General features: G+C 38.9%; 1 protein-coding gene across 2 annotated transcripts; it reads left to right on the plus strand.

Moving 5' to 3' along the window:
- Window positions 1–3,077: 3,077 nt before the first annotated feature.
- Window positions 3,078–19,557, plus strand: fam204a (family with sequence similarity 204 member A). Of its 2 annotated transcripts, none has more exons than XM_087850351.1 (7): window positions 3,078–3,426; window positions 3,695–3,788; window positions 4,655–4,685; window positions 4,936–5,041; window positions 6,542–6,631; window positions 16,974–17,083; window positions 17,264–19,557. In XM_087850351.1, the coding sequence occupies exons 1-7, from the start codon at window positions 3,211–3,213 to the stop codon at window positions 17,313–17,315; spliced, it is 699 nt and encodes a 232-aa protein (XP_087706477.1). In that variant the 5' UTR covers window positions 3,078–3,210; the 3' UTR covers window positions 17,316–19,557. The 2 variants fall into 2 exon arrangements, with proteins under 2 accessions (XP_087706477.1, XP_087706478.1); XM_087850352.1 differs by having other exon boundaries at window positions 4,939–5,041.
- Window positions 19,558–23,067: the final 3,510 nt, after the last annotated feature.

Genomic DNA, 23,067 nt, shown 5'->3' on the forward strand with positions numbered 1-23,067 from the left:
CTAAACTGACAGATCCATAAGTCAGCAGCAACAGGCCAGGAGGCTTGACGTAAGAACTCTTCAGCCTTACTGCAGTGCATTAAAAGTGACTAATACATACTCATTTAAGAAGGGGGCTGTCAGAGGGCAGATTTATCAATGCTACTAAAATATTCCATCTGATTACGTTCACGCAGTCTTGTCTCTATTAGGACAAAAACACAAAGCGGGATGTCAGCTATTACCAAAGTACTTTTTAGAGGACTTCTGTGACACACGGTACGAGCTTCTAGCAAAGTTTCCCTTAAAAGTCAAAAAAACGTAGAACTCCTGTCGCAATATTCCAACTATTATGGAGGCAAATTGGGCTGATACAAAACTTTGTGAGGCCGTACGTGTTCGCACATACTCATTGTGAGACAATGTTCAAAAGCAATGCTCAGGATATGGATAGAATGTGACAAATTCTGTCAGAGTAAATATGGTTTAATAAATGAATTAGCTTCATAAATAATGGCTGTAATGACATTTTAGGGGACAATAAGCCTAAGCGTTGTCAGGAAATAGTTGATGTATGAGTTTCATGCCTCAGCGGTTCCTCAAAATGAATAGGCATGGGAAGATAGCAGGGGCCTGCAACCAGCCTATTTCCTCGAATTATCTACTTGTTGTCAATTTGCACAGTGGAATTACACATGCAAATTGAACTGCCTGCACAAACACCACTTGGAGATGATAAAAACAAATTAACAAAGGCTATAGAAGGAGGATTTATTTCACTGGCTAACCCAGGTCAAGCAATACATGTATTTTACGATTGTGTGTACCCAATTTTGGTGTAATTATATCAGCAAATTATTCTTTGTAATCTTATTATTTTTTCCCCAACCTTCTCCTTACACACATAATTAACTCCCTTCATATCCTCACTGAAAAAAAACAGCTTGCCTCTGCATCAGAGTAACACAGTGTAATCTGATTTGGGGTTCATTTTTGTCACCTTTCTGCAGCTGAAGTACAGAGCGAGGTGAGAGGTCGACAATTTAGTGGCACTGTTTAGTGTAACTGCTTGGCTAAGGAGCAGACAAATCTACACAGTGTAAAAATATATATATAATCACCTCTTAACATCATCGCTCATACTGGGGAGGAAATTAAGAGTCCCCAGACCTCCACGTTTGCTATTAGATATCTCATTTACTTTGTACACACAGTGCTAATCTGCACTAATGAATTCTGCCACACCAAGCCAGATCGAGATGACTTAAAATTATTACCACTTCCACAGATATGCCTTTCCTCATTTGAGGCTCAATTTGGCTGCCTCGCAAAAACAGTCTGTCACAGTAAGATACTAATAATTAGGGTTTTAAGATGATTAGTTTATCTCTGTGCTCTTACAGTCCTGCCTCTTATCCACCATGGCCAAAACTTAATAAGAGGCTCTAAGTTTTAAACAGCCAACTCCAAATTACCAAGAAATGACAGAAATAATGAACTGGAGCACATGCCAGGGAGAGATGGAAACAAGGAGAGGGAGTCAGCTAGAGAGAGAGAGAGGTGGGTGGTGGGAAAGCTGAGAGACATTAATTCAAGTGTGAAATAGAACACAAAGTCTAGTAATCAATAAGGAAATGATTCAGACCTGCAATGCCAAATTTGTTTAGTATTAACAGGACTTTGTGGCTCTCATTTACCTTCAGACACTGATGTGCTCATCAGCTTGTCACACATGTAATTAACGCAGCGATTATGCTGAGTGAGCGATGCCAGTTAATGGTTGCATATTTCCAAGGATGAGATAGAGAATTTTTTTCACGTTTTCCATGACATTCAATATAGTATAAGCCTTATCAGTCAGCTTTAATGTGCACTTCATTTAGCAAAAGCAAACTAAGTAACATCTCTCATCTTAGGCTGCAGGAAGGTCAAGGAGAGAGCAAGGTCCCCATCTTTTACTTTTTTTTTCATATTACATTAATAGCACAACACTCTTACTGAACAACTTACCAATTATTTTTTGAAAACATAGCTTATAGCTCATAAAATATGCCCACTCTCAATACCTAAACCCTGAATATAAAACCTTGTACAGGCTCACTAACCCAAGAAATGTGTGTTTAAGAGAGAACAACAGACTTCAGAAAGTGGAGCGAGAGAATATTTGACATTTTCTATTGACCCCCCCCCCCCCCCCCCCCCAAATTACTCAACTACACTTTCTATAATGTATTTCCATAGATTCAGCAGTTAATTATTTAAAAAGTGATAATTTTACACTACATCGTTTTAATTGAGGAAATGTTTATGTGTGGCTTATAAACATTTGAAGTTTGAGGTAATAGACTGAAGAAAGAAAAACGGAGGTCCTGTAACTCTCCTCCAGTACAGCACGCAATACTTATGTTTAAACTTGAGGTGTGTTTCCCTTTTCATGTCTGGCTTACCTGAGCACTGGTTTTAGGCCGTTTTACATACACATCAGTGTCACTGGTCTTCCCCATTATGCTACACTTGCATAGCACAGAAAATACAGGCTGTAATTTATGTATATTATGGGCCTTGCAATAAGATGCAACCAAAGAGAGTCTAATGAGAATGAGTGTGAAAGAGCAATTTAAGGCTAGATGCCTCTGCCAGTGCCGGGGGCTATACAAGATTTGCATGCTAATCATTCTAATAATAATGTAATGCCCAAAGCACTTTAAGCAAATTGCGAACTATTGGTCAGAGAATGAAGCTTATCTCACAGAGAACATAACACAAATATAGGTTAACATTTGAATGATTCCTGGTAATTCATGGACCTGTCAGTAGCCCGGCTCACCTCAATTAGAAACGGTGCAGCAGCTGTTTCACTTTTCAGTAAAGCTTGAGCTCCTTCGGAGCTAAAATACCTCCTTACCCGAATACTAGGAAAATATTAAGGAATATGTTAAATAAAACCCGAACTTCTTAAAAGTTGTTCCTACCAATGCAGCCAATAAGAGGTTGCTTTTAGTCCTCGTGCGCCACTGTTTAGCAACAACGCTGATTGGACGTTGTGCTCAGCGCTGTTTGCGATCAGCCAATAGGTGCCGTTTAGCGGGCAGCGTCGCAGTGTTTACCCGGAAATGACAGTCGTTCCTAACAACTGTTGTGGAAATCTGTAGTTTACCTATTACGGACCGTTTAAAATACAGTGCAATCATAAATTACCCGTATATGCTGAATATAATCTACTGATTCGTTATGTACAGCGGACTCCTGCCCAGTGGTTTAACCGAAGACGACCTCAGTTCAGATGACGAGGAGGACAAGCCGGGTGATTTAGAAGACGAGAAGAGGGAATTTGAAAAGGGCTCTGCTAAAAATACATGCTCGCTGCAGGAGTCACAATCGACTCACACTGCAAACAGTGACTCTCCGATATGCAGTATGCCTGGCATATCCCAAGAAATGTGGCAAGTATGTTGTATTGATCTTATTTTTCATTCTAAGTACAGGCTAACCTCTTTGGTTTTAGTGATGCCTGTATAAATGAAGCTAACTCTGAAAGTTAGCTTCACGCTAGCTATCTCTAAGTTTACATTTACTATTGCTGCAGTACCCCCAGCCCAGCTCAGACTTAAGCTAACGGTTCATCTGAACCCTCTTCGTATGTCACATCTGTACAGCTGCAGCAGAAAAGAATCAAGAGTAGTGATGCTGTATTCACTTTGTATGTGTCTTTAAGAAATTCCAGGATCTGCGGAGGAAGAAAGATGATATAAGGATATTAAAGGTCACAGAAGACAGAAGAAAAAAGAAAAGAAGAAAGCGAAAGAAAGGTAATGTAGTTCTACATCCAACAGATGGGGGAGTTTTTGAAGAGTTCAGTAGTTCCAATATCAATATATTGGCCAATATTAGTACCTTACTCTGCTCTGCTGCAGGTGCTGCAGATACTGCAGAGCGTTTTGGAAGAAGTGAAACTTGAGTAGCTCTGCTGGACATACTGTGTGAAGACAGTGTTCATAAAATAAGCACCTTTTATAGCGAAATGTATTTATAATACTGATATATTTGTGATAGGCTAGTGATAGATTGGTTGATAATATTGGCCAACTAGTTCATCAGTCAGGCTCTAATTGTTTGCACATTTTTCCAGTGGACAAAATATTGGTCAATTTGTAAGAAAATAAACCTTTGTATTTGATAGAAACTTACCTTAAAGGTAGTCGAGCAACTTATTGGTACACATGGTCTAGCTAACATCTGAAGTAATATCAGGGGTGCCAAACATAAGGCCCGAGGGCCAGACAAAGATTCCAGTCCGGCCTACTGGATGTCTTTGGAAAATCTGAAGGAAGATATACATTTTAACTATATTTTCATACATTTTTACAGCTTAGTCTACTGATAAAGACTTCTCCCGAAATCATTCATACTCCCCCAATGTAATGATGTTAAACAATTAAACGACAGTGTAATTGCACTATGTTGAAATTGCACTTCTTTTTCTTATATTGAGATAGCTCAGGTATTGCTTATGCAGTTAAACTACTACATAAAGGGGAATTTCACTGGTTTGGCCCACTTAAGATCAAAGTGGACTGTACGTGGCCATTGATGTAAAGTGAACTTGACAGGCAGACTCATACAGAAGAAACCTACGTATCATTAACTTGTTTGTTTTGTGTGTGTAATTTCACAGGAGCAGAAAGTGGGGAACCTGCAGAAACAAGGTACTGTTACACAACATTACAGACTATGAATAGTCAGGTAAAGTGAAGGATGTTTCCTTTCCTGTTTGTCAAACTATCCTTGCGGGCAAATTCCTTACAAAATGCTGTCGCCACAAAGTATGAAAAACACATAGATTTGATTAGAAGGGTAAAGAAAGAAATACAATCAAGTTAATAAAAAGATGGACACTAAATATGTCTTATTGCAATGCTGGTCTACATGAGCATTAACAGTCATTTTCTCTGTCAGCAGAGAGCGTCAAGAGGAGCGGGAGAAGCACTGGGATGAGCTTAAGCAGTATTTTGGTGCAAATGATCGATTTCATCCCCCTGCATGTTCCAAACCCCCTCCGAAGGTAACAAAGACTGCCTTCCAACTTATCTTCTGAGGTTTAATACTGTGTCTGTCTTAGCTGTTAGAAACACCTTCACATCCTTTGTGTTTCGTTGCCACTGTACCGTCTCATTGTTTTACGTGATATGACATGTGGATTAGGGGAACCTTTATAATAACTCAACCTGACACTGAGAAGTACATTGGGGATTATGCTCAGCTACGTTTAGTGATAAGATTAGGGTGAATCTGCTTTCTAGCGTGGTTAAGATTCAAGTGAGATGTAGGATTTTTTTTCTTCACCTGCAAAAAGACTGAAAATCTAAGTGTTGCTTGGCAGAAGATGAGATGGTTACAGCCTCTGTGACTGCAGCTGGAACAAAGACAAAAATGTAAAACTGAACTTTCTTCCATTTGAGTGTATTTCAGCTCTTAAAGATGACCAAACCTTTAATGCAAAACAATTGCAAATTGCTAATGAAGCAAAAATATTTGCGAGCTTGATGAACATTACGAGTGACCCAATGAATGGGAACTGTTCTAATTTCAATGTGAAATCCCTTTAATGATTATTTTGGAGTATTTTGTGCTTAATTTATCTCAGCAGCATAAGATTGAGGGTTTTTTCTTTTTTGTTATGAATTTAGCCTCATTTTGAATGTGGTGCCAAGCTGGATGTAACAGAACTTGCCACATTATCATGAGGTTCTCTTTCATCACTCAAATGCAGATCCTTGTAATTAATATATTATTTCGAGTCTGGCAAGTCTTTCAAACAATTTGTAGTGAGGTAATTGAGGAAAAACTATATCACAGTTGCCAGATGTGATTATTTATCTGGCAGCAGCTTCTCCAAACCCTAGCCTTAAACACAGTTCACAGCATAAACGATGATCGTCTGTCCGAGTTCTGCTTGTGAGAAACTCCCGGTGATAACCGGTGAGCTCACGAGTCGGATCGGGTACGTTCAGGACATTGAACTGTAGTGAGCACACTAAATCAGAGCTGACCAATCAGAGTCAAAAAAAAAAAAATCTGCATTTTAAAACTTGATGTTTACTTTACTGTACTTTTACAGTGAGTCAACAATACATCAGAGGGGACACATTAATAATTGCAGTTTCTTTCCAGTGTATCTCTTTTTTCCACCATGATGAAATTTGGGGGGGCTGAAGAAATCTGGTACTCGGCTCGCTGAGATAGTCTCATCACAGCAGAACTGCCTTGCCATCAGTGACCGGGGGCTTCTTGGCACCCCCCTCTGCTTAGGCCTGTAATGGAAATGTGTAATTAAAGAGTCACATTTATGTTTGGTAATCTCCTGTAGCATTTCTAAGATTTCCCCACTAATATCCAATCAAAAAGGTTTTCATTTGTGAAGCGAAATCTACATATTTGTAGTAATGGCAATCATATTAAAAATAAGGCCCTGGGGACTTTTGAAGTTACTCTTTGATTTTTTTTTCTCTACCCCTATTTCAAAAAAAAAAAAAAACTGATTTTTTTTCCCCCTCTTCTGCAGTCCGGCCTAGAAAAGAGCATAGAGAGGGCCATAGCTGAAGGGGACATTGCAAAGGCGGAGGAGATGAGCGACAGACTCGCCACTCGAGAGGTACGTTGTGCTGATAAGAGATCTTTGGGGTGCTCCCGCTGTGACAAATCAGGCTAATGGATCCGTGGCCATTTCTGCTGCAAAGACATAGAGGAACAAAAACACACGCAGACATCCACCATTCAGTCCTGCAGCTCTTTTCCATTGAGTTAATGGAAAGCCCTCCCCTTAGTTTTGAAGTGCGGCAGTGTCTAAAGGACTTTTGGCTCTGCTTTTTAATGAAGGGTACATTGCTTTCAAGCCAACTGTTAAATCATTCTCCAGGTAAGAGTTTCATACCTTTGAAGTGTACATGTCCCTAAATGCAGTGCCTGAAGTTTTGTAACTAACCGCCTTGGCAGGCATCAAGGATCAAGTGGTTTGAAACTAATTTAGCATAAAATGTAGCCCACACACACATAATTGTGGTTAAAAAGACATACAGCTGCAGCGTTACTTCTCCGCCAGAGCATCAAAGTTAAACTTCTTTGTTTTATGATGCATTTTGCTTACAGCGTCGCATGAGCATTTTCATTTTGTAATAGTGGCAACAAAAAGATGGAACAGGCTCAGGTTTTCCTGGCATCTGAGGATTTCAATTTGGAGTTATAAGGTGGGAGGGGCCGTCCATTTAACGCTGCTCAACAGAAAAATTAAAGTTATTTAAACGTCGTGTTCAAAAATATAACTTTTACTCTCATGTTCACGTAGTGGACAGCAGCTAGAGCCATTACTGGCTTCGCTGTGGAGAAGAAACATAGGAGGTGCAAATGATTTGATGTCTTTCGTTAAAAAAAATCTGGATATGATTCGATTTAAAGCAAGTAATCGAAAAACAAATTGCAACCAGAACCTCTTGAATGGATAAGGAGGTTTCTAAATGAAAATATCAACTGTGCTAATTGTGTGAGCATTACATTTGTGACCCAGTATCTCCATTGTGTAATAGACATTGGTGTGCAAGCATTAGAGCCCCTTCATATTTCCATTCTAACTGCGAGCAGAGTGATCGAATATGAGGGAGTTAAATGAAAGCTCTTGTGAGTGGCACCTGTGCTGTACTTTCAGAAAGCCTCTTAGAGCGCTGGTGGATTGGTTTTAGCCTGAGCTGAGGTTCTCGCCTCCATGGCACCTGCCTTGTGTCTTGCCAGAGCCGTGATGGGACCTGACAGCAGTTTGGCAGCCGCAATTCATTGTTAGGCAGTGATAACTTCATTTCAAGAGAGTATAGATTTGACTATTTTTAAATCCCTAAATGCTAGCTGATGCAAAGTTGTACAGGTTTTCTTTCGAATTCAAAGACAAGCAGTCCTGCTCATAGTAAAAAAAGAAAAAAAAAATGGGAGAGAAATGGAAGCTAAAAGCCAGAAAGTTTAAGGGATTCTGAATCAGATATAGAGGATTATAGTGTATATTAATGCAGCCTGTAATTCAGATAGCATTTAGGACCAGAGTGTTTGTTTACCGCCTTCCTGTTCACGTTGATGGGAGCACTGTGACAAACATTTAGAGGATCAATAATCTCCGCTGTGGCCAGAATCAATTTCAAGGTTATAATTGAGTGGCTCATTTGGCACGGAATTGCTTAGATGTTTAATTTGTTTACGGTCATAACATCCTGACATGATTGTGGCAGGCTTTTCACTCGAAGAATAGGAACAGGTTTTCTTCGCGAAAAATGCAAAAGCATTCCGACAGCTGTGAAGAACTAAAGAGGCCTGTTTGTCCCTCTAGGCATTGTTTTGTAAAGAAAATGCTGGTACATGTTGGATGACAATGTTTCAGAGTATTTTCATCCTCAATCTAATGCATTCCCACTTATCTCCTCAAAGCAAAGGGAAATGGAAGAAAGATAGAGAGCTTGCTGTCAGAATCCCCTCTTTTGTAAGATGGAAATGTTTGTTTCTGCTGTTTTGAGCTCCCACAAATCAATTAATGATTTCCATTTGCTCTACTTCCTTTCTTTCGTTTTTTTAATCTAAACATTAAAACAATTTGGTAAAACCCTGTTTTGAAGGCTCCTTATAAATTCTGAGATGTTTTCTTTCATCTGTCAAACTTCTAAGACACACGGCTTGGATATTGCAGGTTGTGGGTTTTTATTCTCATTACAGTTTTTAAATATGTTTCAAAGCTGAAAGCCTTTGTTTTTAGATTAATTCGTGAAGACACGCTCAGATTTTTGAATAAACATATTATCCCTCTAAAGAAATGTTTATTATTGTCTACAGTGCATTTCCAAAGCTTCCTAATGTAGTTTAATAAATTATACAGACAGTTTCTTTTCTCATAAAGATGCCTGTTGATCCTCCTCAGCGCATTTAGATTTCTTTTCACATGCTTTAGAAGACACAAAACAATGTAAAAATCTTCTTGCCTCTAAAGTAGTCTTAATAGTTCAGTAGATTAAAAGGTGCAAGTCCTCCAATTAAGACTTGGTCTCCATCCTTTGATTACTGCACATTATTTTACTTTGCAGCAAGCTGCGTACGGGCTAATTAATTCTGTAATTAGCATAACAAGAAGTGACAGACACATACACTATAAACGGCTCAAAGCATGTCATGAGGCCTGATAGCATCCAGCAGCTCATATTTAGCAGATTGATTTTTCTGTTCCTGGTAAATGAGCTAGTATGAAAAGATTATAACTGATAAGTAGTAAAGAAAATCTTATGTTATCTTATGTTTATCTGTAGTCACTGTATCAAACAGGATCAAATGCAATAAAACCAAAGCAATCAAAGGGTTATACTTACTTTTTCACACAACTATAAGAACTGAAATCTACTCAATTTCTACATCTAACTCTACTTTTTGACTGGGTGCCACTTTAGCTCACATGGTCAGACTGCAGCGGCCCAGATTTGAGTCTGACCTGTTGACAAAACCCCCCAAAAGCTTAAATCATCCATTAAATCATCAGCGTCACACAAAACATTCAAAATTACTTCTGGAATTTGTGTGATTGTGATTTACATGTAACAGGAAGAGCAGTGGACCAACGATTGAGCCCTGTGGGACACCATAATAAGGTGCTTTCAATATCTAAATAAATATGATTTAAGCTACCAGGTTATCACACTCAAAAATTTTATATCCATACATCCATCTTTTCTATCCACCCTACTTGTTAACGATTCAATTCAGGGCCGCAGGGGTGGGAGCCCGAACCTATGCTGCTTGTCATTGGTTGGGAGACAGGCACACCTCTCGACATGTAGCCAGCTTACTATTACAAATTATTCCTAAGTCCTTTGAAGGGTTATTAGAACCATGCAATTTTTGGAACAATGTGTACTTATTCTATAATGACTGTACTCTAAATCGGACACTAATGTAAACTACTTTCTTTGCTGCACTAATCAACATTCTCATTGTAGTACTTCAATCAACATGAAAAATGAAATATCTATTTAATTAAACAGAGCCATTGATCTGTTTTTGAATGTATTCGTACATTTGCTTCATATACAGTAAGTGGGTATATTTCTTTACAAAAGACCATCGTGTTGTGTTAGCCTTTTATTGCCCCATGGCTGTCATCACAGTTATTAGAGTGGCATTAACATTTCAAAACAGAAACTCTCTGTAGTCTGCCACAAACATGGATGTCGGGTGTATTTCATGACTTCCAGGAGCTTAAGGATATGAAAAATGAAAAACTATGTTGCATTGCTGCTGGCCTCACCATCAGGATGGAAGCAGCCCCATGTACATGGCCACAAGTACAAAGAAGGTGTCTTAAAAGACAGTTTTTCTTTTCAGCCTATGCCCTGCAACAGAAAAACCACCACCAACAACAAACTATGCACGACCCAGTATGTTTTAGACCAGAGGCTGACCGGCATTGAACTTTTAAGGCCTATACTGGTATTTGGTGATTTAATTGGATATCGGAACTGCTACATGTAGTCTGGATTGACCTTTTGTCGTGGAGCTTTCTTGTTATGCCACTTTGAGCAATAATAGCGTGCTACATCCAAACTGTTTAAAAATGAATCCCTCCTAATAGATCGTATTGTAATTAGCCATATGAATATGTATTAACTGGAGCCATTTATAGTTTCTGTAGCTTTTGAACATGCGGATGGTTATAACATCCCTCATTATGTTCTAGCTTGCATTTCAATAGTGCAGCTGCTGAAAGGAAAAGCCCCACTGTCCTTGAAATCTACCCTTTGGAAAGCCTCGCTTAAACGCTGTGAAACAAAGGTGGCGCGGCATTTTGTCAGAGGAGACATGGTGGCTTAGTTGAAACAAAGAGCTGAACTAAGAGTGTTTCATGATATTTATGTTATTTAACACCTTTTTTCTTCTCGCCACCTTCCCCCCGCCATGCCCTGTGTTTGTAATCAAAAAATTAATGAGCGGTGCTTTTGTGGAAAGTAGGCTTTATCAGATTTTGACTTTCCCCGCCCCACATCAGAGAAGGAGTCTGACTCTGCGAGCCCCCCCAGGCCACCTCGCAGAGAGTTCAGGGAAACTCTCCTCTTTGTTCATTTTTCCTTCAGCATAAGCAATTTATCACTGAATGAACTTTTATTGTATCTCTGGATGACTCACATTAAATTTTCGCCCATTAATTTTGAAATGGATTTTGAAATGGGTACTAAGCTTTTATCAAATGCCTGGGAATCTCATTTGGATTATTGTATTTCATTAATTACTTGATAGACAAAGCATACTTTTCAATGTAGATTTGTGTGCTGTTTAATTAATTAGCATGTTTTCTCTTTTAATTAAAGCCATTTTTTTAAATTAAAGCCCACAGCAAAACACATATATAATTTGTTTGTAATTAGGCCTTAATTGGTGGTAGTGGAAGCTTAGCACCCTTGGTTTCTTTTTTCATGATTGCCATTTTATTGCCAGTCACTCATTAATTAAACAGTTTTTTTCTAATTAGCTTATAAAACTGTTGATGGCATATTATTGTAAGTGTGAGTTCAAAGCTTGCTAATAAGCCTACCCTACTCAGAGGAGGCGAGATAATGAAATGGCACAAAGCAGACGAACTTTCAGAGATTTTTTTTTTTTGTCTATTCCCTAAAGATGACATGTTGTATGTATCTAGGATCAGATTACTAGAAAAGGAAATGGAGACATTGCTGTTCTCCTGTGCCTTCCCTGAAGTGCCATTGTTTTTAGCTTTCCGTGTAATTCTGTTTGTCAAAGAGGAGGCAAGATGACAAAAAGCTCTAATGAGGCTGCCCCAAAGAAAACTGACACTGTAGTGGGAATATAACAGCATGAAGGTGCGTGCTATGATATTCTGACTGTATTATAATGAAAACAGTGACACATTGTAGCTGTTTATCCTTCATTATTAGACATTGACAATCAGTGATTTACCTTTCCTACGATCACTGTTAAGCTCCTAAGAAAAGCTATGGCAATTTGTCCATTACATAATTACTTTATTTGCTGTTGGAGAACAGTAACAACATATTCTGCTTACATTAAAATTTTTTAGATATTTTACTCTATTATTTTAATTTCCTTCAACTTTATAGTCTGGCTTCGCCACAGAGTTTTTCTGAACTAAGTAAATGAAAACCCCAAATAACAAAAAATGGCCAAAACATCTTTTATTGGTGGTAACTAATTCCACATTGCACTACTTCTTTTTATAAAATCTAATGTATTGATAGATTAAACTGCTCAGCAGTATGTACAGTTAGCTGCCCTTTGGCTTTATGTTGGATGAAATCAATTTGAAGACAAGTGATGGACAAAACAGTCTTTTACATCAACAAAATAATCATTTGTTTCAGGAGACAAACCAGCAGGTATGAACAAATTTATCCTTTTTAACAAAGTGCAGCTGTAGAGCAAAGACTCAATGCATCTTTAATAATAAAAAGCTATATTTCCTTATGTAACATTTGATTTCTTATATTGAAAAAAAATCTTAGTTTGTGTTAATTTGTATCACTTTGAGTCGTTTTCAGAAATAATGACAGTATCTTTTCCTTTGTGTTCTGTAACAATAAACAGACTATCATTGGGTGTTGACCTGGCCCTCCAAAGGCCTAGTACAAGTTAGACTTACTGTGAATCATGTAAATAATCTGTAGACGACTTGATAATAAAAACAGCAGCAAGAGAGCACCTCTGATTCTAGGGTCGGATTTTTTATTTTACCTCAACCTATTGTTTCACCTTGGAGATTTAAATAACGGACTAACTAAATAAAATCTCGTAAAATCTTTTCTTTTGAATACGATATGGGTGGTGCTGATTGACCCCTCGATCTTTTGACCTTCCCTGTCCTGCTGCAACACTGAGGCTAAGAAGCCAGAGACACGTATTTCTTCCCCCCTCCACCTCAGTCCTAAGAAATTATGCTGAAATAACACACAAGCTGCCTAATCTGATATTCATTCCTTTCTTATATAGCCCTGCTTTCCAAAGTTGACTAAGGCCACATTATTTAGGCATTAAGGTAGTGTGATAAGGGAATTAGGCTGGTCATTAATCGTTTACACGTCAAATGCAGCAGAGCAGCTCGGGGAGGTGATTTAGTGAGGCAAAGCCATATAGCCCTTGTTAATCCACCTCTCACACGTTTTAATTGGAAGAGGCTTCCTGGATAGGAAATTTATGAATGGATTTAAGGCCATTTCTTCCTTAAAGCCATCATTTATTTCATATTGTTAATAGGAGCTTTAACACTTTATCCACATGGAGACGTATTTTTCTCATCTCCCATTCAGCTATTGTCTTTTTGCACTGGCTGGTTAATTGCCACAGTGTTTTTATGATCCCTGTGCTACAAAAGGAGGGACGCAGCGTAAAGCAGACACACAAATGAAAACAAAGTGTGAAAGCGTTAATATGAGCAACTTTGTGCAGGATTTCCACACACGCAATGCAAATTTTGACATATTTATTTTTTGTATCAAGGCCCCATGTTTGGGTCTCTGCTTGAATCTCCATGACGACCCAAACGTGGATGAACAGAAAACGGCACTATTGACTTAACCCTCCTAGTGGCCTTAAGCTGCTGCTGCTGCTGCTGCAGTGCCAGCATTGTGCAGGCTGAATTTTTTGCCTTCAAATCTTCCAAAGGTCAGAGAATTAATCCTCTGAATAAACCTTGTTTTTAGCAGGGCTGCACACAGGCCACACAGGAGAGAGAGGGAGAGAGAAACGAGGCACGGGAAACATGCATGTGATGGACATTTAATTGTACATTAATATGTGGTGGAGTGGGAAGAATTGCCTTTTAGGAGCCACATAAACAAAGAATGCAGGAGGTTTTCCTGTCTCCTGCCTTTATTCCCGCTTTGTACTTCCATTCTTATTTTTCCCCAGCCTCTGATGTGAAAGGATTTGGCACTAAGATGCACGCAAGGGGAGGGGGGAGGAAAAAATCCTGAAAAGTGGATCAAAAAAGTAAATGAAAAATAATGTCATATTACTGAAAATATGAGAGGCTAATTTGTGCCGACTTTTTGCTCATTTTGTTCTCGCCACAGAAAGAGGAGCCGTCACCTGCTCGGCGCCACAGCGCTGACAGTGCCAGTGATCCATGAAATAAGCTGCCGCTGGCTTTGTTCAGATAAGAATGAACAAATCTGCACAATGTACTGCTCTCGGAATCTCATTTTCATACTTGCATGCAGGCTAAAAGAAATAAGCTGTTTGCAGGCTTGATTAATCAGACATTTGAGGGTTTTTTTTTTTTGTCTCTTTGATCTGTTCTGTCTCCTAGGTAACTTGGTTGACATTAATGTTGAGCCCCAGTAAAGACAATCGGGGAGTGTAGACTAAACAGATACAAAAAAAAAAAGAAGAAAGAAACAGGGAAAATATTAAAGACCTTTAATGCTTTAAATGTAGTAAAAGCTGTGTTGTGAATTTAAAAGAGGGGGAAATGAGGGCCATGGAAGTGGGTTTTAATTTTGCTTTTGGAATGTTCAGGAAGGCGTGTTTTCAAGACCTTTTGCATTTCAAATGCAACCCCACAGGAGAGCAGGTTAATGTGGGTAATCCTCGTGTAGGCAAAAAGAAAAAGCTCTGTCAGTAAATCTCCAAATTAAACCATTTAGCATCATGCAGTTTCGTTTGATTTGCTCCCAGAATGAGCCAGTGTGGCTTTCTTTTTTTTTTTTTCTCCTTTACAAACACAGAGAGCAAGAGCTGTTCTCAGATTTGTCAACAATTTAATAAATGTGTGGTTTATAATCTCAGCATGCATCAGAGCCACTCAGAAGCATTTAGCACCTACGCTGCTCTGCCAAGAAGCAGGGAACACCCTGAAGTGGTTTTATCTGCTCGCAAATCTACTGCAAATGTTTGAGCAACCGTCCCCCCCTCCTTGTTATAACTCTCTTAAAGAGGAGAGGGGAGGAGAAAAGAGGAGAAAACATGATTTGAGGAATTTAAAACCTATAAAAATGGCAAAGAACTGGAGAACTGTCATAGTATGTACGCTTCAGGTTATGCAGACGCTCTCACAAATCTTCCAGTGACTGTATAGATGAATGCCTTGAGGGCCCAGCCGGAGCCCAGTACTTGCAGCCAGCCGGAGCCCTTATCTTAAATCCAAGCAAAGTACCATTAATCTTTTTGAAAGACCTTTATGGCTTTTAATGTATCCCAAATTAGAACATTTTACACCCTTGGTTCCTGAAATATGGTGATAAAAAGCCTTTAGAGTTTAATTTTTCCTGCCTGCTCGCTCTGACCTGCTTAATCCCAGCATGCATTAGGAGATATTTTAGTTTCAGTCTTTCTAATAAAGTTTATCCCACTTAATTATAATTGAAACATTTTTTTCCAGCAGGTCTTTTTTTTTTCAAGTGGCGCAGTGGTGGCACATTTCTTCATTACCTTAAGACTTTCTTTCCCCCTTGATTGTACTCTGAATATTACAAAGAATTACCCAAAGGTTTGGTGAAATTGTTCCAAGTTGTTTATCAAAGTTTGCCTTTGCTTGAATAATAAACCTATCTCAGGAGTGAAAGAGGGGGCAGGATTTTTCCCTTTGTTTCCTGTGCTTCTGTGTGACTGGGGTTATTGGGATTATTCTGCTTCACAATACACACATATGTCTTCCCTGGGATTTGAATGTTTGCCTCTTATAGTCACGGTCATTCTCTTCACTTCTGATTTCAGGGACTGCCTGCATTGCTCCAAAAAAAAATCTCTTTTACAATTGGAGACGAGTGGAAAACGCCTTTGCAACATTTTTGAAGTGGAGGGGGGGAGGCAGCACAGCTGACGTCGTCTGTCATTGTTTGTTTAGTATTTCATTTGCACATTAAAAAAAGGCATCTAAAAGAAACAGCATTGAGAGGATGGAGGGGGAAAGACTGTAAACTCTAAGCTGAAAAACACAGCTCCTAAAATACATCAAATATATAGTGATGAGAATTTTATTGAAACAGTGCTCATGTTCAAAAAAATAAAACTACGCTTTTTGTTAATATTGTTAGAGACCTGTGCATAATATTCACCTTTTAGTTCTCTACAACATCTTAAAATTTTGCCGTCCTTGAAGAAAAAATGTCACATTTAATCTATCATCTAAAATGTGAGAGAGCCGAGTGACTTTATTCGCGACTCTTTGACAAAATACAAAGAAAACAAGCAGATATTGATATTTTTTCCACTTTTCTTTGTAATCTAAGCAGGTGTTGTCCCAACTTCCAAGTTTAGCATCCATTTAGAAAGTGTGTAAGAAGCTTTAGCTGCTCAGATACATCAAGGAGGGTTCAAATCCTCAATAAAAAAAAAAAGAAACATCGAGTCCTGCTACAGACCTGACTACGCAGGCTTTGGGATAATATATAAAGACAGAACACGTTGAAGCAGATTTCCTCCATGATGATGGGGCAACCCGCCTGCCATGTACCTTTTAAAAAGAGCTGGTCACATATTTTTTTTTCTTTTAAATGCTTCATGACTTGTAAGATATTGTACATCTTATTCATAGAAATAAGCAGGTGTTTGCTGCAGAAGTATTGTTGCAGAGAATTACTTAAATCTACTGTTTACATACTGAACAAGCAGTGGGTTAAATCTTATTATATGTTCATCACATACATGTAAAATAGCATTTATTCCTACTGAATGAAATATATAATGTAGGCTTTCGTGGTCACATTCTGTCAAATATGTTGCACTCAGTCCTGACGTCACATATTGCCAGACTTGCTAGACTGCAGGATTGTACGGCATTCACGTGTCGTTTGGTTTAATGACAGTTTTGCTGTGGTGTGGAGGAGGCATCGCAGGCAGCAGAGACTTCGACAAGAAGCCACCCTCACACATCAGTCAGAAGGGGCTTTTTTTCTTGCCACAGACTGATTTTCATTCTCTAATGAGCCTCTCCTCTGTCTGCCTCCAAATAGATGGCCGTGAAAATCGCTCAAGCTGCTGATTGCCGTGACTTTGTGCAAGGCAAACAGGAAGAGGAAGCTTTGAGGGCAGCGCAGAAAAGGAAGAAGCAAATAGCCTGGGGGTATGACGTCTGTCTCTGGTCTCATGTTTATGTTTGCCATCATTTCTGCCATGCGCGACCACTCTGGGTTCAAGTACAGTTAAGATAGAGCCGCCGAAGCCTGAATTAGCTAGTGTGATTGAAGTTGATGGCTAAAATGTATTCATAAGGGCTTCAAAGTTTTTTTTTTCTGTTTTGCAGCTTTGAGGCGAAGAGGCGGTGGGAAACCAAAAGCAACATGGGCTACATGTGACAAACACGGAGGAAGAAGAACAAGACTTTATGTGTGTGTGTGTGTGTGTGTGTGTGTGTGTGGCAGACTGATCATGTTTCTTCTTATACTTTTTTGTATATTTTGAAGATTTTACAGCAGCAGCATGGGAGAGGAGAAAAGTCAGCAGTTGGCTGAGAGGAAAAAAAAAAACCCAATCCAAAGAGTAAAAAGGAGGAAAAAAATTATGGAGCATTCAAATTAATTCCTAAGGCACCCACTGGTGTCTGCATTGTGTTATTTTTCAATACATTTCAGTGATTTGAGCGTTCTGCCCCCCCCCCCCCTTCAAATTAAATCTGGTGTACATTACTGGATGATGCGTTTATTTATTGCTGTAAAGTGGGTTAATCATGAAGGCGCTCTTTTCTTCTTCTGGGGAAGAGAAAGGAAAGATTAGAGCTCTAATGCAATGTACAGGATAATGTGCGATAGGATTTGGGAGTAGAAAATGAAATTTGGCTGCTGTAAACTGTTGTGAGCAGTCGTAAACTGGAAGTTCGAAGCAGAGGCTTTGCTGCTGGCCCTCGCCCATGCTGGGAGACTCGCTATTGTTTCGGAGCCTGAACAAGAGGCGCACGCTGTTTCTCGAAGCATACGCTCGCTGCTCATTGTGTGATGAGCTCTCTTCAGCATCTGTAAACTCGTCTAAAAACCGTTCCTCTCCCTCTTACTTTGATCTTTTTTTCTTCTTCTGCTTTTTTTTTTTTTTGATCTGCAGCGCTTGCCTCCGCAGCTACTCAACACTTCTGAAATGCTCATTCAGATTCCAGGAAGTGTTAATTGCAACCAGCAAGCACAATAAAAAGCCGAAGAAAGATAATTACTTTTAGTCATAAAGCTTGATATTTTTTTTCTTTTTTTTAACCAAACCACTTTAAAAGAAAAAAAAAAAACGACCGCTTTGCTTCAAGGTAATGAGAATTAAAAATTAATCCACCAAAGTTGTTTGCATTTCACATATTTGAGCACTTTGTCCCCTGGTGAGGTGCGTTCTCATAGGCTCACTGCATCGGTATGGAGTAAATTTAACAAAACATCAGCAATAAAAGTTTTTAGGTCATTATGACGCAAAACACCTGAGCTAAAGAAATCCAAACATGAGCTCGAGAGAACTTGGTGAACTTTAAAAAAACAGGCAACTGTTTTGTATCCTCTCATGTCACGTGACTGTGTCAGAGAAGCTGTCAGTTGGCGGGAATTGGTGCTAATTAAACTATTAATTATCTCTGTAATGAGACACAAGTTAAAACTGTGTTAAGCACATCAAAGTACAACATGGGATTTCTTCACTTTGATGAATGCTATGAAAACTATATCTTGACTGAAGAGTGAGGAAACATCAGAGATGCTTCATTAACGGCAGCAGAATTAGGAAGGAAGCAAAAAAAAATGTATGGCCTTTGAAAGTTTTTGGATAAGTGCTTAAGCGCGAGACATTTATTACAGGGAATTACTGGATGCAGGTCTGATTATTGCGTATTTCACAAACATTGCAGAACTTTCCAAAGATAAGAGTGCTCCAAGAAAACCGGCCTCCTTTTTTCGCTGCTACAGGATTATAGAACAAAAAAAACCATCACAGTACGTGGACTTGTATTCATGTAGCCTTATTTTAAAACTAGTTGATGTCAGTGAACATGACCGGTGCTGATCCAAGAGCAGCGCAGCGACGTATCAATAGCATCTCACTTATTAATCTCTTTGAACGCAGCATAATGCCCTGAGCAGAGATGAGTCTGCTTTTAAGCTGGAAAATCCACTTTCCCATCATGTTGAGGAGGTGTTTTCAGTAGTCTCTTACTGGAGGCCAATCTTAGCCCCTGACCTGGGATGATTTGTCGCGAAACGCAGAGACAAATTCCTTGGGCACATGTCGAACCACTTCTAGGAAAACTGTTGTGTAAAGCAGGCTTTGAAAGAAGAAAAAAAACAACCTCAACAACAACAATCCCATTAAATGGTTGGAAAGCTGCTGTTGTATGAAAGGGAACATATGTTTCTGGTAACAAGACATTGGCGCTATCGCTTGCTGCTATCGCCGGCTGGAAGAGGATTAACTCGGAGGAGAGATCTCCGAGATGCTGCCGATAAAGGCTAGCCACGCTGAAAAACACTTCACACCTAGAGCGCGGTGTAGCTCAGAGGAAGGCGGCTTTGTTTGTGTGTTGTTAATTGTTTTCACATCAAATTTTAGCCGCAGCGGTTTTTGGGGGGATTTGTTTCACACATTTTTTTTTTTTTTTTTTTAAAGTTCAGCTCCATTTGGAAACCATTAGTTTCCAAATGGAGTGGAGCTGAGAGCCAAAACACCACTTTGGCATTTAATAAAAGGAAAAAAAACCAAACAAACCAAGAGTTTTACATCTTTATTATCAAAGTGTGATGTGTTTTGTTTTTTAGTTTATTAGTGCCTCGTGTCCTATTTTGTTTTGTGCCTCGAGCCAAAGCAGAAGAGCTGTAACGTGTCAGGTTTTATATTTGATATCACGTCAGTTATGATTGTATTCTTGCACACAAGCCCCCCCCTTTCCCCCACACCTTATTCTCAAAGTAACACAGTGGGAGTGACAGACAGCGTGGATGTTGACATATTCCTTGGCTGATTTAATGACCTGCTTAATTCTGGCACGTCGGCAGCCCTCTCAGATGTTTTGCAGTTTTAATTAGTGTAATCGTCGCTCTCGAAAAAGGCCACAGGGTTGTTTAATGGGTCATGTTTGTCAAGATGCACAGAATTATAACACAAAAGACATGCCATTTATTCAGCGCTACACTCTTAGAGTGATTATGGGTGTCACAATTGATAATTAGAGGAAGAATTGATTCATCCGAAAGCCAAAATGAACCTCTGTGGTGTGAGGAAATTAGTTTGACAGTGTTTGGATGAGCGGTGTTTACACTGCAGTGAGGCGGTGTGGGAACACTTCACCACTCTCCTGTTAACCGAGGCAGCGTGCACACACTTAACCGCTGTTTGTGGACGGGAGAGTAAGGAGGCTGGATGTGACATCTGGAGTAGCGACTGGAAAATTTTCAGCTGTGACCAAACTTTTCATGAAATTATCAATGCGCTGTTTCATTCTGCAGGCTCGTGTCACATGATAAGCAGAGGTTATGGTTCCGATTTTCAGGCAGCAAAGAACAAAGTTCTCTGCACAGTTCTCTCAAAGTGTGTGAATTAGGTCAGGCTAACAGTTATGATTTATAAAAACTGTCTAAATGCACTTACTCTGCACTAATTAAAAACTATTCTATATTATGTGGGTTACATATACACCCTCTTAATTGTTTCTTAGTTCAAAACTGCTTCGAAAGCATCTATTTTATCATTTAGCCTGACTTGTAGAACAAAAGAATGAAAGTGAACTTTCAATTAATTTTCTCCCTTTGCTATCGCGAAATAAAAACATTCCCACGCACAAATATGCTGAGCATGCACTCATTACGTATTCATCTTCATTCTGCAAACCACATATTGCATTTTATCTGAATGAATTATTAACCAAGTTAATGAATATTTCATTTTTCTTTATGGAACCATTTAACAGTCCCAACAGAGGTAATGACATCTTAAGCAGAGCAAGTACCTGGAAAAATGGGGAGGAAATTATGTTTTTGACCAGGTTATGTCATGCAACATATACAGATATATTGACCTGTTAAAAGCTTTTATTGTAGTCTGATTTTAACAGTGAGCATGTGGTGATTCAACACTCCCCCTTCAGTCATTGTGTATAAATTTGCCTTTAATGTATAACTTGCACTGACCTAACAAAGGATACAGCCTGATCTAAAGCAGCCGGAGGGGATTTACACTGAGAAAATGAATTTAATGGTGTAATTAACGTTACCTTGATTTGTCTCAGGAAAGGCCTCACTAGCTCCAGTTTGTGTGGTAATTTATTACTGAGTTCCTATGTGAAGAACACGCACCTACAGTACAGCAGGTAATTACAAACACAGGCTTGATTAGAGGTCTACTACTCTAAACTACTCTGAACTTGTTAGTGATCAATTAACACTGGTAAGACTGTAGTAACACGACAGCAGCAATCCCTTCATACTGAGTTAACCCTTATACACAGAAGTCATGTGAACGTTTTACACCAAAAGAATGGAAATAAAGCTGTTTTGTTTTTGTTTAAAAACAAAAAAATAAATAAATAAATACATATATATATATATATATATATATATATATATATATATATATATATATATATATATATGTATATATATATATATATATCATCTGGTTCCGCCTATGTGTGGTTGAATTGGATTCTACATATATGTGGCCCATGAATTACAGTGAGTTTGACACCTCTGGCATACATTCTCTGACTTTATTAGGTACACCTGTTAAACTACCCATTTATGAAATCAGCCAATCACTGTGCAGCAACTCAATCCATTTAGGCACGTACACGTGGTCAAGACGACCTGCTGATTTTCAAACTGAGCGTCAGAATGGGAGTTAAAAATTAGTATTACATAAGCTGTTGATCTGCTATGAACCATCTTTAGGGTGGCCTGAGAAAGAGACAACATCCAGCGAGTTCTCTAGACAAAAATGCCTCGTTGGTGTCAGAGGACAATGGACAGACTGTTTTGAGCTGAAAGGAAGTAAAAGTAACTTGACTAACCATTCCTTTTCTCTACAGTTCGTAGGCTACAGTAGTAAACGTCACTCCTGTCAGCTAAAAACAAGAAACTGAAGCTACAATTCAGATGGGTCATCAATCCTGTACAACAGCAAATTGGAAAAATGTTCCCTGATCTGATGAGTCTCAAATTCGACATAAACAAAATGAAAGTGTGGATTCATCATTCCTTGTATCAAAGGTTCGGGCTGCTGGTGATGTGGGGGATATTTTCTTGGCATACTTTGGGCCCCTAAGTACCAACTGAGCATCACTTAAGCACCACAGCCTACCTGGCCATGTGCATCCCTTTATGACCACAGAGTACCCATCTTCTGATGGATGCCAGCAGAATAATGTGCTATTTCACAAAACTCAAATGATCTCAATCTGGTTTCTTGAACATGACAATGAGTTCATTGTGCTCACTGTCACTGTACTCAGTCACAGCACGTTTGGGATGTGGTGGAGGTTTAAATCATCCGGCAGCAACTGGTTATCAGCACCTAGCTGAATCTATGCCACAAAGAAATTAGGCAGTTGTGAGGAGTCCAGCCTGGTACTAGCATGGTGTAACTAATGACGTTAGTAGATAGCATTTATGCATAGCATAGCATATACAGTAGTAAAATTACCGCATAGTATAGCATATAACATGACATATAGCAATCTAGCATAGCCAATAATAAAACAGAACCGTATAATATAGATTAGTTTAGTAGTGACATATTTTAGAAGAGCTCTTTACTGTTAAACACGTAAAACAGCAGTTTGGTGGTAGAACTAAAAAAAAGCGGTATAATTACTTCCTTGTATTAGATATCCATTATAGTAATCTAAAAATGATGCTAATAACAGCTGAGTTATGGCTCACAAAATACTGCAAGTATAGCCTAAAATGTACACTGTGCATTTTAGTGAAAATAATTATTTTCCCCCCATTATGGCAAATTCCACCTTAACTTTTCATCACCTCTAGCTTTAAAACTAACCCGAGCTGTCATGTTGACTCCAGATCCTCATTTATGCACTGTTGTCTCATCGGTGCAGTGTTTTATGAGCACCAGTGTTGTCATGTTGGAGGCTTG

The sequence above is a fragment of the Neolamprologus brichardi genome, chromosome 13 (assembly GCF_056152115.1).
Source record: "Neolamprologus brichardi isolate AB-2024 chromosome 13, ASM5615211v1, whole genome shotgun sequence".
Taxonomy (NCBI): Eukaryota; Metazoa; Chordata; class Actinopteri; order Cichliformes; family Cichlidae; genus Neolamprologus; species Neolamprologus brichardi.